At 47.3% G+C, this 17,241-nt stretch overlaps 1 protein-coding gene across 21 annotated transcripts in view; it reads left to right on the top strand.

Moving 5' to 3' along the window:
• Window positions 1-17,241, top strand: part of DISC1 (DISC1 scaffold protein) — a 346,324-nt gene that overhangs the window by 93,938 nt on the left and 235,145 nt on the right. For 19 of the 21 annotated variants that reach the window (XR_014249066.1, XR_014249067.1, XM_082407588.1 and 16 more), the window contains one exon: window positions 4,409-4,556. Coding sequence is in view for 19 of the 21 variants with exons in the window: in XM_082407588.1 (XP_082263714.1) it covers window positions 4,409-4,556 (148 nt within the window). In the remaining 2 variants the exon portion in view is untranslated. Of the gene's footprint in view, window positions 1-604; window positions 776-989; window positions 1,206-4,408; window positions 4,557-17,241 lie in introns of those variants that run through there. The other 2 variants (XM_082407599.1, XM_082407600.1) reach the window with 2 other exon arrangements.

The following is a 17,241-nucleotide window of genomic DNA, read 5'->3' as shown; positions in this document are numbered from 1 at the left end:
CTTTCCAACCTCGTTTCGTCACTGCATCACTCTGGGGCAGAAGAGAGCCAGGCTGGGCAAGCATGCTTGTGGTCCTGAACGCCAGGCAGAGACGTTGAGTTTTGGTCCTGAACGCCGGGCACAGACGTTGGGCTTCCGTCCTGGAGGCCAGGCAATTCCTCCGGGATTCTGAGAACACCTCGGGATAACGTGTGACAGTCTCTGCATTCCTGTGTCCATTCACTCGCTCGTGAGCTGCTCACACCCGCGTGTCTGGAGGTGGTGCCCTGTGGACGATGTGCAGAGATGATGGGGGGCTCAGGGTGTGAGGTCCCAGGTGGAAAATAACTCAGCCACAGAAGTGGGCTGGACTGGACGCAGAGCAAATGGAGAAGGTGTGAGTGTGGGGGAACTACAGGGAGGATCACCAGGACCTGGAAACATGGGAAAGAGCCAAGTCAGAGAATGCACAGCTGCAGGCCCAGATGATGGGCCCAGATGGCACCTTTGGAAGGAGCAGTGAAATATTGCGAGGTAGGCAGTGGATTTTTGATTTGATGAGTATTATGTTTTTTTATTCATCCAGCTGCTAATGAAAAGAATGGAAAGTGACTTGTGAAAATGCACAAAACAATAGACACTGTGAGGGCATCTACACTTGAGTTTAGTTGGACATGTTTTTGTGCACAGCCCCTCCGAGCCAGGTGGTTTCCCTGGTGCAGGTCACAAGATGTGACAAGCACGGTGACAGTTCTTCACTCATGGACACAGGAGGCCTTGAACTAGTGGAGACAAGGTGAGGTACCTCGTGCGAGGAGTCTAGGTGTCTTGGGGAGCCTGCCTGGAGGGTGGGGTGGGACCCGGAAGGTGCCCCGTGGAGGGATGCTGAGACCCTGAGGGTGAGTAGGACTTGCCTGGGCTGGTGGGGGAAGGATGTTTTGGTGGGAGGGAACAGCAGATCTCCCCACCCGCCCCCAGCTCATGGTGACTTCATCCTTCTGGCTGCTCAGGGCAAACACACTGGAGTCACTCTTGACTTCGTCTTCTCTCGTCCCCTGTGTCCCATCTGTGGAAGGACATCCGGAATCTGCGCATCACCCCACTTTCACCTCTAAGTGGGCCACTATCAGGTCTGGTTAGGGAACTGCAAGAACCTTGTGACTGGGCTCCAGGCTTCTGCCCTTTGTGGTCTCTTCCCAACAGAGCATCCGGGTTTCCTGCTAAATGTGAGTGGATCACGTCACCACACTGCTCAAACCCTCCAGTGGCTCCCGACTCCCCCAGAGTAAATGCCAAGGTCCTTACAGTGGCCTGTGGGCCTGATGATGAAGCCCACCACATAGCCTCTCTCTCCTCATCTCCTGCTACCCCCTCTCTCCTCTGTTCATCGCCTCAGGGCCTTTGCCCTGGCTGGGAGCTCCCTCTTTCTGGAGTATCTAATTAGTGAATAGGTGTGTAATTTTTCCCCACTGGTCTAAAATGAATTTATTATTAGAAGGAAAAATGATGATGATATTCAAGATAATTCAGATGATGGGTCATCAGGCTCAAAATCAAATGAACCATGCCAAGAAAGAAAATAACATTTGTCATCTTACTGTTGAACATCAACTTTCACCTTAAGTGACTGCTGGCATTTTTTTCCCTCTTTTTTTAAAAAATTAAAGTATAGTTGCTGTACAATATTGTATAAGTTATAGGTGTACAATATAATGATTCACAATTTTTAAAGGGTATGTTCCATTTATAAATATAGCCAATATTTATATGAAATATTTCATGTAAATATTGGCTATATTCCAGTAGGGGTGGAATTTGGGGGAACCAGTAGAATGTACCCCAGTGCCAACCCAAGATGATGCTGGCATGTGAAGTGGAGCCCCCAGTAGTGATAGCCATTTGGGAGGATGGAGTGGGTGATAAGTTAGAAATTAGAGACAATGATAAGCTGTAAAGTCGGTGATGACCATCATAGTGCACTTTTTCTTTTCTTAAAAATTTTATTTTATATTAGAGTATAGTTGATTTACAACGTTGTGTTAGTTTCAGGTGTACAGCAAAGTGATTCAGTTATACGTATTTACATATCTTTTCTTTTTCAGATTCTTTGCCCATATAGGTTATTACAGAATATTGAGTAGAGTTCCCTGTGCTGTACAGTAGGTCCTTGTTGATTATCTATTTTATACATAGTTGTGTGTATACGTTAATCTCAAACTCCTAATTTATCCCTCCCCACCACGTTTCCACTTTGGTGACCATAAGTTTGTTCTTGAAGTCCCTGAGTCTGCTTCTGTCTTGTAAATAAGTTCATTTGTGTCATTTTTTAAAAGATTCCACATGTAAGTGATATCATAGGGTATTTGTCTTTCTGTTTCTGACTTACTTCACTTAGTATGATAATCTCTAGGCCCATCCATGTTGCTGCCAATGGCATTATTTCATTCTTTTTTATGGCTGAGTAATGTTCCATTGTAGATATGTACCACATCTTCTTTTATCCATTCTTCTGTCGATGGACATTTAGGTTGCTTCCATGTCTTGGCTATTGTGAATAGTGCTGCTGTGAACACTGAGGTGCGTGTATCTTTATGAATTATGGTTTTCTCTGGATATATGCCCAGGAGTGGGATTGCTGGGTCGTATGGTAGTTCTATTTTTAGTTTTTTAAGGAACCTCCATACTGTTCTCCATAGTGGCTGTATCAATTTACATTCCCACCAGCAGTGTAGCAGGGTTCCCTTTTCTCCTCCACACCCTCTCCAGCATTTATTGTTTGTAGACTTTTCGATGATGGCCATTCTGACTGGTGTGGAGTGATCTAGTGCACTTTTTAAAATCATAAAATAGAAATAACTTACGATATCCGCACTTCTGCAGATGAATGACAGCACAGGACATACCTAATCACAGTTGTTTCCTGGGATAATTCGTATTTTCCTTTGCCATTCATTGTGAATGTGATTTTTAGCAGTCAATTTCCCATTTCCAGTGTTTGCTTTTGCTGGATCAGCTTGTGTTCCCTGCGGACTTTTCACCTGGCAGTGGGAGGGTACAGTTTACAATGTGGTGGCCGGCAGAGGGAGGCCAGCCTGGGTTTCTGACTTTCTTGTGGACACTTGAAGGCCAGGACTTGCTGGCACTACTAATAATAGCCAATCCTTTTGGACACGCGCTAGGTGCCAGGCATGGTGCTAAATGCTTTGTGTGGATTATCTCATTTAATCCTCAGAAGATCTTATGACGTGCAGACTATTATTAGGCCTGTTTCTGCAGATTAGGAAATTGAAGCTTAGAGAGGTTAAGTCACTTGAAGGTCAGACAGCTAGAAATGTCAGAGTTGAGGTGCAAACTCAGTTTTCTCCTAATCCCTATGTAATAGTATCTTAACACATCTTTACCACTGCATCAGGACTGCATCAGTATGTTATTTAAAGCGTATAAGGTAAGAACTTGCTCGCTTTTCACTGAAGTTTTGATTTTATACAGCAAGAAAAAAGGAAATAACTGAATAATAAATTAATAAAAATGTAAAAATTAATTAAAATAAAATAAAATATTTTAAAGTATGAAGCTTGGTGTTAGAGAACGGGTCGGGTACCTTTCGGCGTTATCCCAGAAGACCTGTCAGGCCAGACGCCACCGTGTGTTGTAAGTGTGGCGTCTGAAGTAGCTCTGCTGTCTCTTTGAAGAAGGTGACGCAGACTGAGAGCCCCGGCAGTAGCTGTCACTTGGTCCTGAACAGGAAGTAGACGACCCTTTCTGGTATTGCTAGAATGAATCCTTGGCAAATTCTCTGAGCAAGTTTCTGGCTACTGGTCACAAGGCATACGGCAAATTGACGGGGAGGTCTTGCAGTTGACGTCCCCAGAGACTCAGGATTGCTGCACACGACACCTGGGCCTGCTTCCCCTCCACCCAAGCTGAAGCAGGTCTCTGGTCAGCTGTAGCATGACAGTTTGACCGTCACTTCTGTGACTTCAGTAATTGTGACTGGTTCTCTGTTGATGGACAGTTTCTAAGGAAACATTCTCAAAAATCAACATTTGGGCACTGATATTTTTCAACTGGTTATACGGACTCATAACAATTAGCAGGTTTTCTCCCAAATAGCCATCATGGTTTGAAAAATAATTAGTATGATGTGTCCTCCTATGGGATGGTCATAATGATGATCATCATATAAATACATAGACTGTAGCCTCTGATAGTTAGAAGAATGAAAGCTAAGGGAGCTGTGTTTTCAATAAAAAGATGGAAGGTTCTTAAAAGCATGAACCAAGAGATGAAAGTGCTGACCTAGAAACAGGTGACCTTTGTATTATGTCACTGAGGTGACCGTGGGCTGGGGGTGGAGCCCAGGGACACTGGCTTGTCTATTTTGAGTTTTATGGTTCTTTATTCCCCTCTCATCATTTTTGTTTTCCAGCTGAGATGATCCAACAAAGATTAGAAGCCCTGGAGAAAGAGAGAAGCAGCCTGCACTTTCAGCTCCCTTCACAGCAGCCGGCCCTCAGTGGCCTCCTGGGCCACCTGAGGGCACAGGCCCAGGCCACCCTGCACCGGGCAGCCCAGAGGTACGTACTCTCCCCCGGGGGCCCTCTTCCCTCTCCCTGCTCCTGAGTGGCGAAGAGCCCGGGAGACCCTTCGCTGCGTTTTCCCGGGAAGCACCCTTCTGCTGGTTGGACAGGTGAGGGCTCCTTCCAGAGGCAGGGACCCGGGTGGGTCACACGCCCTAGGAAACCCTTCTGCTAAGTGCCAGCAGGGCCCGTCGACAAGCACAGGCACGGCTGGGTGCTAATAAGCTCCCCCGGGAAGCCCACCCCCTGAGAAGGTGGAGGTGGATTTCCTCTTGCTGAGGGCAGCTGGGTCTTCTGTCATCCTGTAAGATCCACAGATGGTCCCCTCTGACTGAGGGATGAAGACACGTCCTCCTCCTGACTCTTCCTCCAGAACATCTTCTGCTCTTTCGGCTACCCAGGGGTCTCCCAGGACCGGGGCTAGATGGAGGGCAGAAGCTATTTCTAATTCGGTGGCCCTCAATCCTGGCTGCACGTTTGAATCACCTGGAGAGTTTTTAAATGTCCAGCTTCTTCCCCAGACCAGCTAAGTCAGGCTGTCTGGGGCCAGGGTCCCAGGTGCTGGCCTGTTGGAAAAGTCTGTGAACCACTGTTCTCATCTGTCTGCTGGTGACCTCTCTCCTTGGGTAAAGGCTTGCGGGGGAAGGGGTAGTGATGAATGCGATTAGCCTAATCGGAGCGCAGGTCTGCTTCTACTTGGGTGTAAACACGGCCACAGCAATTACACTTTACTTCCAACTTCCAATTGGCTCCGACAATCACAGGCCTGTCCGGCCTCGTCCTCATTTGACATTCAGTTGATCTCGGCAGCTCCCTAGAACCCGTCTTGACAGTGAGGCTGGTTATTTTCTCACGTGCCTGTCCTGCAGTTTTGCGGGAAGCACGTAGCAGAGTGCCTGGTATCTGATAGGTGCTTCCTTATAAATGTTGGTTGAGGGAACTTTTACATGATTCTCTTAAGGAAGAGGTGAATCTCACCTCCCATTTCTATTCTTTTTTCATCTGACATTGAGGTATCACCTTGTTTCCTGTCCCCTTCTCACACAGGCCCTTCCCAACTTGACGTTCTACTTAATTCTTTCTTTTGATCTTTGGGGGTGTTTCTGGTCCTCCACCCCAGTCTCGGGCCGTTTTTAGCATCTGCCAGTGTATTGTGTTTCTGTTAATTTAACAAACCCTTCCGTAACACTCTTACTTGCGTAAGAGTTACTAAGTGCTTTTTTATTTATTTATTTATTTATTTATTTGTTTGTTTGTTTATTTATGGCTGTGTTGGGTCTTCGTTTCTGTGCGAGGGCTTTCTCTAGTTGCGGCGAGTGGGGGCCACTCTTCATCGCGGTGCGCGGGCCTCTCACTGTCGTGGCCTCTCTTGTTGCGGGGCACAGGCTCCAGACGCGCAGGCTCAGTAGTTGTGGCTCACGGGCCCAGTTGCTCCGCGGCATGTGGGATCTTCCCAGACCAGGGCTCGAACCCGTGTCCCCTGCATTAGCAGGCAGATTCTCAACCACTGCGCCACCAGGGAAGCCCACTAAGTGCTTTAAGAAGTAACTCATATTTCTTTGTGATAAAATATACATAACATAAAATTTACTATTTCAACCATTTGTAAGTGTACAGTTCAGCGGCATTAAGTACATTCATATTGTTGTGCGACTGTCACCACCAGCCATCTCCAGAACTTTGTCATCTTCCAAAACTGAAACTCTGTCCCCATTAAACACTAACTCCCTACTCTCCTGCATTGTCGGTGGGAATATAAATTGGTGCGGCCACTATGGAAAACAGTATGGAGGTTCCTTAAAAAACTGAAAATAGAGCAATGGTATGATCGTGCAATCCCACTCCTGGGCAAGTATCCAGAGAAAACTCTAATTCGAAAAGATACATGCTCCTCTATGTTCATAGAAGCACTAGTTACAATAGCCAAGACATGGAAGCAACCTAAGTGTCCATTGACAGATGAATGGATGAAGAAGATGTGGTACATATATACAATGGAATACTACTCAGCCATAAAAAAGAATGAAATAATGACATTTGCAGCAACATGGATGGACCTGGAGATTATCATACTCAGTGAAGTAAGTCAGACAAAGGCAGAGAAAGACAAATACCATATGATAACACTTATATGTGGAATCTAAAATATCATACAATTGATCTTATTTCCAAAACAGAAACAGACTCAGACATAGAAAACAAACTTATGGTTACCAAAGGGGGAAAAGGGGGGAGAGGGATAAATTAGGAGTTTGGGATTAGCCGATACACACTACTATATATAGAATAGCTAAACAGCAAGGTCCTACTGTATAGCACAGGGAACTGTATTCAGTATCTTGTAATAAGCTATGATGGAAAGAATATGAGGAAGAGTATATATATATATATATATATATATATATATATATATATATACATTTTTATGTATCTGAATCACTTTGCTGTATACCAGAAACTAACACAGCATTGTAAATCAACTATACTTCAATTAAAAAAACCCCATTAACTCCTTTGTCCCCCCTTCCCAGCCCCTGGCAACCACCATTTCTACTTTCTGTCTCTATAAATTTGACTAGTCTGGGTATCTCACATAAGTGGGATCATATGGTATTTGTCCTTTTGTGACTGGCTTATTTCACTGAGCCAAGGTTCGTCTATGTTGTGACATTTGTCAGGATTTCCTTCCTTTTGAAGGCTGAATCATGTTCCATTGTATTATGTACCACATTTTGCTTATCTATTCTTCTTTTGATGAATAAGAAGTAATTCCTTGAATCCTCGAGACAATTCCAGGGGGTTGTAAATTTTGTATATTGATATATGTATCTATATGGAGATTACATCATCATCATCTACGTCCCTATCTGTATTTAGAGATGAGGAAACGAGGCCCAGGAAGGCTTCAGGGAATTGTGCCGGCCCCCAGCGGGTGGGTACTGAGCCTGGGCACAAATCTCACGTCTGGCTTGAGTCCCAGTTTGGAACTAGCTTCCCGCGCTATCTCTCTGAGTCCGAGCTGGCACCTGCTCTCCAGTGATCGTCTCTTTAGCTACACATGATGTGGCTGGAGAGCGATGCTTTGTGATGGTCTCTGCTGAGTGTCTCATAGAACACGGTGAACTAAGATAAAGACAATGTCCTGCTTTCTCACTCAGGTTACAGCCCCTGCCCTTTCTCATATTTGACTGTGATGCATAAAGATAGCATGTTCACGTCGCTCAACCGAATATGTTCCCCACAGAAGTATATTATTAATCATTTATGAAGCCCATATAAACCCGTGGCGTACCTTGTTCACCCTGTTTCCTTTCCTCACAGGAGTTACCTAGATGCTGTGTTTTTAGTTCCCATTCACTCTTTGAGCCCATCGGGCTCTGATTTCTATCTCGGCCGCTACCAAGGTTGGTAATGATTTTCTAGTTGCTCAATTTAAAAGACATCTTAAAATTCTTCTGTGCATTGTCACGGCACTGTCTAGAACTTTTGATCAATCGGATTCATCCCTGAAACTCTCTCACCTTGACCTTCTCAAATCACTCTTTCCTGCTCTTGCTGCCCTGCTGGCCATTCCTTTGCATCTCTGAAGAGTTCCTGTTTCTCTCCCCGACCCCTTCATATTGATGCTCTTCTGTCTTCTGTTCTACTCCATCCTTTCCTCCCACTTGATATACTCTCTTTGAGGGATCTCAGATACTCCTGTGCTTCAGGTACGACTAATGTACTAATTTCCCTCAAATTTCTTTTTCTTAAAAATTATTTTGGCCACGCCGTGCGGCATGTGGGATCTTAGTTCCCCGACCAGGGATTGAACCCGGGCCCCCTGCATTGGCAGCGCAGAGTCTTACCCACTGGACCGCCAGGGAAGTTCCTAATTTCCCTCAAATTTCTATCCCTACCCCTGGTCTCCCTCTAAAATTCCAGCCCACAACTCGGCTTTCTTTTGAACAACTCCCTGAGCTTTACTAAGTGTACTACCTTTTTACCTTAAAAATTGACTGTTGTTTTATTCTTGCCTTTACTAAATTGACTATCTTTTAAAACTGTCTAGTTATTAAATTTACTCTCGTTCTCCCCAGTCAGTCCCTTCTCCTGTATCCCCAATCTCAGTGACTTATGCCGCCATCTACCCAGTGACCCAAGTAAGAACTCTGGTTCAGCCTCGGCTCCTCCCCTTAGGCCTTGCTCCCCAGTTTAATTGGGGACCAAGTCCCGCGGATTCCGCTGTCTTGTACTGCATTCCCGCTCCCCTTGCTTGTCCTCATGTCAGTGCTTCAGTTCTGGCTTAATAATTGGAACCTGGATTCTTGCATTGGTCTCCTTGCCGGTGTTCCTGACCCCAATATTACTCCCTCCCATTCATCTTCCGTGATGCCTCAGGTGGAAACGTCGTGTCATGCACGGTGGCCCTCATTGTTCTTGGGATAAGGTCCTTGCTGCTTAGCATGACATTCAAAGCTTTTCCAGTGCAGCTCTTGCCTAGCTTTCCAGCAGCCGGAATTTCACTAGGCGTCACCAGCCCCCTGCAGTTGACACACGCTGAAGTGGTAGAAGTTGTCACCTAGCTGTTGCTAGGTGTTGCTTCACGACTCAGCTCAGCTCCCATCCTTGTGAAGCCTTGCCCGTGTCGGTCACAGCATCTCCCCCTTGAATTACTGGAGCACCTTGAATGACCTCACCCCTGCCTTGGCTCTTAAATTAATCTGTTTCCTTGAATATCTGTCTACTCTGACAGACTGTGAGCTCCTTGAGGACAAGACAAGAATATATATATATATTCTTCCTCATATTCTTTCCATCATAGCTTATTATAAGACACTGAATACAGTTCCCTGTGCTATACAGTAGGACCTTGCTGTTTAGCTATTCTACAAGACTGTATTGTATTTGTCTTTTTATTCCTAGACACTAGAGCAGTGGCTGACCTATGATAAGTATTCCGTAAATATTCACTGAATGAATGAATGTGATACATATGTGTATCTACATGTCGGTTCACCAAGATGCATGTGTAGAGAGAGGGAGAGAGGAAGAACCTTCACTCCAACGTGGTTCAGTTGCCCTGGAGAAAACACTCCTTCAGCCTTGCTTCTGACACACCCAGCAAGGAGGAGGTTCACAGTATCTTTTTAAAAAATAATTAATTAATTCATTAATTAATTCATTTATTTATTTTTGGCTGCCGTGCGTCTTCGTTGCCGCATGCGGGCTTTCCCTAGTTGCGGCGAGCGGGAGCTATTCTTCGTTGCGGTGCGCAGGCTTCTCATTGCGGTGGCTTCTCTTGTTGCAGAGCACGGGCTCTAGAGTGTGCGGGCTTCAGTAGTTGTGGCACATGGGCTCAGTAGTTGTGGCTCGCGGGCTCTAAAGCACAGGCTCAGTAGTTGTGGCACATGGGCTCAGTAGTTGTGGCTCGCGGGCTCTAAAGCACAGGCTCAGTAGTTGCGGCACGTGGGCTCAGTAGCTGTGGCTCGCGGGCTCTAGAGTGCAGGCTCAGTAGTTGTGACACATGGGCTTAGCTGCTCCACGGCATGTGGGATCTTCCCAGACCAGGGCTCGAACCTGTGTCCCCTGCATTGGCAGGCGGATTCTTAACCACTGCGCCACCAGGGAAGTCCCCACAGTATCTTGAAGAACCCTCGATTGGAGCTCCAGGAAACCTGGATTTGGTCCTGTCTCTTGCACTACCCTGCTCTATGTGACCTGACGTAGTTTCCTACCTTCTCCACACTTCACTCCCCTCATGAGAAAAGGAGGGGGTTGAATTAGATCGCTCTTTTCCACACTTCAGTTATTTAAGCATTATCTTGGCTTTTCTCGTGCCAAAGCCATCTGTCCTATTATTAACACAATTAGAGAACAATGACTCAAAATCAATTCCTCTCTTACGCTTTGCTACTGCGTGTTAACATAATTACATAGTCATTAATAATTTAAAAAATTGCCTCTCAGTGTGCCGACCGCCCATCCAGCCTGTGACGTTTGTCATCAGCAGGATTATCTGGACTCGCAGGTTCCCCCCGAGCCAGGGGCTTTGACTGCAGTTCTCACAGTGGCCACCAGGGGGACGGGGTGTCTGGCCCGAGCTCAGGCAGCCGGAGCCTGGATGGGAAGGTTTCTCCCAGGCCAGGGGCTCTCCGAGTCCAGGGAGAAACAGAATGCTTTCCAATGATGGTGCTTTTCCTGTAGAAATAAAAGAGTTGCATTGGCATGGCAAATTTTCAATACTGATTAATAACAACACAAATAAGTACCTCTTCGCCTTGTTGGGATCAAGGGTTTCCTAGAGGATCTATTGAAAGCTGTAGATTTCTTCCATCACAGAACCACGTATGTACAAACATACGGACAACTGCATACAAACACTTGCATGCAGATCTTCTGAGCTTATTCATTCCCTCTCTAGGGGACCTTTGGCTCTCAAGTGAAGAAAATTTGGTTTAGAATAAGATCTGAGGAAATGTAAACACCCAAGTGCAATCAGGTACTTCATTTTTAATTTTCACTGACATTTTGTTCATAATAATCCCTGTTTAATTCATCGTTCTAGAAAGCACTGTTTAATTCTCTGTGTGTCACCCTGAATCATACTCGATTTGTCCAGGTCCTTCCGGCAGCCCAGGGAGCGTTAGCTGTCACCCCAGGGGTTAACTGAGCTCCTCTAAAGCAGATTACTGGTACTCAAATGGTTTGGTATCCGTCTCTCTCTGTCTTTGGTACCTCACTGCTCTGTAATGTAACTGGGTCACTGGGGTGTCTGTCCTCAACGGGGTACAGAGGCATCGTGGTTTGTCTGTTCTCTGGTCTGCTGTGCTCTGTTGAACACATTTTCCCCATTTCTCTATGGTATCTTGGGCAGAAAATACAGATGTCTGGGGCATTTTCAGTTACGGATGCTCATCCAGTCAGTCTAGTTTGAAACATCATTCGTACGTCCAGTTCAAATCTTTCCCTGTCCAGTGTTCGTAATCCTCTCCTTGTGGGCCATCGCTGTCCCCCGGCCAACAGAGGTGCTGATACCCCCGTGAATACGTGCTGACACATCCCTTCTCTTGTGGGACTCAGGTGCGGGGTCCCCAGAGGCCACTGCAGCACGTCCCTGATCCTGACGTGAACACAATCTCTCCACCCCATGGGGGCAACCACCGTTTTTCACCTGTCACCCAGCCTCTTTCTCTGGGTCTCTTTGGCCAGTGGGGCGCCCTTGTTGGGAGGATTCCTTCTGTTGTGTTCACTTGGTTCACAGGAAGCTCACGTATCTTTGCCACACTGAACAGTGGGCGTGCGGGTCGGCCGGTTCCAGGCCCTCTGCCCTGCTGTGGCTCTCCCGTTCCTTCATCCCTGCTCGACGGGCAGCGGTACATCACAGAGTCGGTGTGTGGCTCTCCCGTTCCTTCATCCCTGCTCGACGGGCAGCGGTGCATCACAGAGTCGGTGTGTGGCTCTCCCGTTCCTTCATCCCTGCTCGACGGGCAGCGGTGCACCACAGAGTCGGTGTGTGGCTCTCCTGTTCCTTCATCCCTGCTCAACGGGCAGCGGTACATCACAGAGTCGGTGTGTGGCTCTCCCGTTCCTTCATCCCTGCTCGACGGGCAGCAGTGCATCACAAAGTCGGTGTGTGGCTCTCCCGTTCCTTCATCCCTGCTCGACGGGCAGCGGTGCATCACAGAGTCGGTGTGTGGGCGGGGATTGCCGCAGAGACTTGATGCCCCGCGTCCCAACTGCTTGGCCTCCGTCTGATTCCCTCTCCAGCTGTGGACGCTTTCGTGCCCACTGACAGCTTTGCACCCGACAGGCTTCTCTGCCACGGGGTTTTCCCTGCATCCTGTGAGGAAGGGGAGTGAGAGATGCCCCTGAGGGCAGGTTAATGCGCCAGCCTCCCCTCGTCCGGGGGGACAGCTTCGAGGAGTGTTCCACGCATTTTCTCCCAGGACGTTTCCCAGTTGGTTGGCGCCCCAGTTGCCTTTGTGGTGATCAGCTCAGTAACACACCGTTCATTGACTTTTCCTCCTTCTTACCGCCCACTCTAGTTTCTTGGGAATCACTTCGCCAAAAACCAGCCCGAACTCAGCTCCTTGTCTCAGATTTTGCTCCAAAGAGAACCAGACGCAGATAGAGGTTCATATGGGAGAACCAGACGTCAGCCTTCCTTGCAGGACATCCCCTGGCTGGAAGAGGGGGTCTAGTGGACTTGCTTTTCCTTCATTTGGTTTGGGTGGGAGAGTTTACTCCCTGTTTGCCCCCATGCGGGGCTGGGGGCTTGGGCAGGGAAGCATCTCTCATGAAGACTCCATTTCCTGCACGGTCAACAGGGTGGTGAGTGAGGGTGCTGGTGGTTTGCAGCTTGTGCAGCCCTGGGTGGACCCCTCCCTCGCTGCTCCCGATTCGGGGTGGAGGGCATTTAGGCCTGTGTCCTTCAGCGTTTGCGTCTGATTCTGGAGCAACTGGAAAATTCCACCTCAACATCCTAGCACAGCAATGATTGGGAATCTACTCTTGCTGTATCTTTCACCCAGTCCAAAGAAAGTTATTTTTTCCTTTCTCCTAAGACAGAGGTTTGGTCTACTGTGCACATATGACTGATAATTTTCTCATTAATACTTTGCTTTTCTCTGACTGCACATCCTATGTGTTTTCCCACTGGACCTTCACCAACCCTGTACATGAAAACGGGTCATATTTACATCTTCAGTTGTGTGTGTGCACGTGTGTGTGTGTGTATGCAAAGTGTCCTTTATCAAAGACCTTTTCCCAATAGATAACTTAACACACAAGTAAACAAAGTACAACAGAGTTGAAAAACAAAGATATGCGATGGTTTTCCAACGTGGCTTATCAAGGCAGGGCTCTGGTTTGCCTGTGCAGATACTTCCTGCTCACCTACTTCCTTTCTGATTGGAACAGATGAATGTTGTGTAGCTCATGACGCTTCTGGACTGAGTCATTTTTCCTCTGACCAGCTCTTCCTCTCTTCCCTTTGAAACATGTGATTCTTTATTTCCATTTAATTGTCGTGTCGGGACCATCACACCACAGAATTCAGTGATGATCAGCTCTAAGTTCACAGGCTGGAATGGAGATACACGGCAAAAGAAAATAACTGTTACAGACACATTTTTCCAGAGATGTAAAATGAGGTGGCATAAAAATGATCACTGTTACCAACATGGCAGGAGACGTTTCTGAACCCCTAATCACAGCTCGAGCCAAATGGGGACTAGCACGGCCTGTGTCTCTCCCAGGAGACCCACCTTTGATCCCTTGTCATCACCTTGAGAAGTAAGGAAGGAAAAGAGGAGAAAAACCAGTTGAAGGGAGTCACAGAAGACTCATCGGAATTTGTTTTAAAATCAGTGGATTATAGATAAAACTTCCAAATAAAGGTCTCCTGTGTCATCCTCTTTGCTCAAATTCAGCTGAAGTCTGTCTGAAGCCTGTTGTATTGCGCGTGGTTATTATAAACCCAAGTAAATGTCCACGTGCCCCTCCTGCAAGGCTGTCATCTCTATATGTGGGATAAGATCGTAGAAACCAATGATGTCCACTTTTCTAAGGTGTATGACTTTTACTCCACTCTCCTTACTTTTAGACCCAAATCAGATATATAAGGAAGAACTGTAAAGTTACCTACATTGTTCCTGGCAAATCTACAATGTTCGATTGTGCCATCAGAGTGGCCTCAGTCATTTATGACATTGTTTGTTGGCTAGGAAAGCTATTTCCAGATTTAACGCACACTTCATTGATTGCGTAACTGGCCCAAACCACTTCCTTATCACCATCTTCCCAACGAGGGAGAGATGGAAGCACATTTGTCGGATGACATAAATTTGATAGAATAGTCCTCGATATAGAGCAGCAGTTGGCGAAGGTATTCAGAAGGTCCTACTCAAGTCTTGTTGCCGGAAGTGGTCATCTGAGCTGTGGTTTTCCTCACTGTGAAAATGAGAGCATCCGTTTTGGTTCTTTCCTCAATTAAGACTCTAGGATTCCAGCAGTGGCACCACAGAGCAATTTTTCTGGCATCATGATGACCGTCATTCCTGTCTGGAAAGGTACCCTCTGTGTAATATGTACAACTGTATAAACCACAGCGATTGCCAAGAGCCGTTCTGGCATGGGATGTCCCAGCCAGTGGAATGTCTGGGCTCGCCTCTGCCCTGTCTCACTCTAGACGTTCCCGAAGGCGGTCCTCCAAGCAAAGGCAGCGCACTGGAGGGCCCCGGGCCCAGTGAGCCAGCTGGAGAGGAGGTGGCCGGGTGGGTTCATCACAGGTGCACACTCTCAGGAAACGCCTCCCCCTAGGTGAGATTCATTATTTTCTCAATATTACTGAACTCTGTACTCACAAAAGTCACGTGGTCCGTGTTATCCCTGGGATGCAATATGCTGTCCTGTGCAATTTGGATCTATACTGTTTTCAGTGGTGTAGGATCTTATTTTACAAATGGGTTTTATCCTTCTTTAAGTGATTGGTGGAAAAGACAAAAGTAGAAAGGACAGAATTCTTCCAGCACTGGACAGATGGGGGCCTGCATGAAACCCGGGGCTGATAGTGTGGTCCTAGACACCCCGAGTCCCCGTGGGCACCGAGTGCTGTGCTAACATTCCAACCCACGTGTTTTTAATTCTTGCCCCTGAGGGATTTGCTCGTTTTCCATACTGATTAGTTTATAGCAAGGCTAATTTGCACTGACATTTGGGATTACACATTGGGGTTTATTAAAATAAAGGGAACAGCATTGTAGGAGTCAGAGGGAGCGTGGCTCTGAGGGCTGATGGGCTGAGATAGAAACCGGTCCCCGGCTTCATTCCTGAGCTGCCTTTTGTCCTGGGGCCACCACTCAGCCATCTGTGTATGGCTTTCTCTACCCAGAGTCAAAGTCTGAGAGACACAGAGAGGAGTTTCGGTGAATCACAGGGGCTTTTCTTATGGATTAAGTAATGAATGTGATTAACGATAATAAGGAGAATTCCCAGCTACCCACCTGTAGTTCCCCTGCAGCTCATTTTCAATTCTGTGTTGATTCCCTTCACTAACTCCCATCCCGACCCAGATGGTATATATTTAGGAAATTCAGGAAACTCTGAATATTTGCATAAGCAGAGCAAATGTGGGAAATAAATTAGTGTGAAGAAATGATCTAATGCAATCGAAAGCTGAATATAAACAGCTTCTGGATTTTTCTAGGCCATGGACTCCTGAAGTCACTCGGTAAATATTTGCTAAGCCCTGCTCAGTGCTGGGCCCTGGGGACAGCAGCACGAGATGGGCTGAGGTTCGCCGTCCAGAGCGAGAGGCTGGGTGGCCAGGCTGAGACTCGGGGGCCCAGGGGAGGAGGTGGGTTCCATTCCCACAATAGCTGATGGTGGTTTCCTTCCAGGGACCTCCCCCGCCCCTTCTGATACATGGAAAGGTCCTCAGAAACATCTCATCTTTACTCTTCATGACAAAGGACGGCGTGTCCAGTGGACGTTCAGTCTCCTGATGCCAACATTGAGGTGGGGGCGAAGCGGCCAGCTCCCCGAGGACAGAGTCCCCGTATGGCCCCAGGCTGAGGGCGGGACCTGCACAGGGTAGGCACTCAGTGGCCATCTGTTGAATGCATTTGATCCCCGTCATCAGCCATATAGAGCCATACAGGGAAGGCATCGCCATCGCCATCATCCTCATTTTAAAAACGAGGGAGGTGAGGTTCAGAGAGGTTTGCTAAGTCCAAGGACACATAGCTAGAAAAAGGTGGAGTTAGGGCTCAAACCGTGGTCGTCTACCTCCCTGAAGCTGTCACTCTCAGCTGACTGTGTTGAATCATGGGCAAGGGGACTTAGCCAGCAGGTGTGGGTGGCATGTGGCTAGAAGCCAGGAAGAAACAGGAGTTTATAATCTTGCTGAAGCCTGACTGGTGTACGGTGTCCAGGGAAGGGCTGGAAAGTGGCGACCAGCCTGATGGCCCTTTGATGGACTCCTCACCTCTGCTTCTTGCGCTCTGTGTGACCCAGTGTTACGGAGCCAGACTTGGGTCTGCTTGCCCACACCCAGGAAAGCCAGTCTACTGACACCTGGTGGTGGTGAAGGGAAGTGCAGTGTTTATTGCAGGCACCAAGCAAGGACTCCAGGCAGCTAGTGCTCAAAAGGCCCAAACTCCCTGATGGTTTTTAGGGAAAGGTTTATAAAGACGGGGTGAGGGAGCGGGGTTGTGGGGTGTGTGATCAGCTCGTGGACCTTCTTCTGATTGGTTGGTGGTGAGGTAACTGGGAGTCGACATCATCAACCTTCTGGTTCCAACCGGTCTGGGGTCTGCATGCTTGTGAGCAGCATACAGTTAACTTCTTCTACCTGGTGAGGGTTTCAGTATCTGCCAAACAGCTCAAAGGACATGGCTCAGAATGTTATCTATAGCCCTTGAGGAGGAACAAAAGGTTTTTGACTTCTTTGTTTAATGGCTAAACCACTATTATTTCGTCTTGCTTGAAAGTTTCCTTTCTTCATTTTCTTTTCTCCAGTTAAATTTATTCTTTGACTAAAGTTTTTCTACAGACGAAAGGCAGGCGGGGGACCTGGAGGGGGAGTCTTGCTCTGGGAAGGCCCCATAGGGTCCTGCTTGGTTACACCAGAGCAAGTTGCTCAGATCTCCCTGATGCTCTGTTTCTTCGGTGGCAACACTGATAACACCCGGCGTACAGT

This window comes from Balaenoptera borealis (assembly GCF_965194805.1).
Source record: "Balaenoptera borealis genome assembly, chromosome: 10".
Lineage (NCBI taxonomy): Eukaryota > Metazoa > Chordata > Mammalia > Artiodactyla > Balaenopteridae > Balaenoptera > Balaenoptera borealis.
The sequence above is the reverse complement of the archived record's forward strand: the minus strand, read 5'-3'. Positions and strand labels throughout refer to the sequence as shown.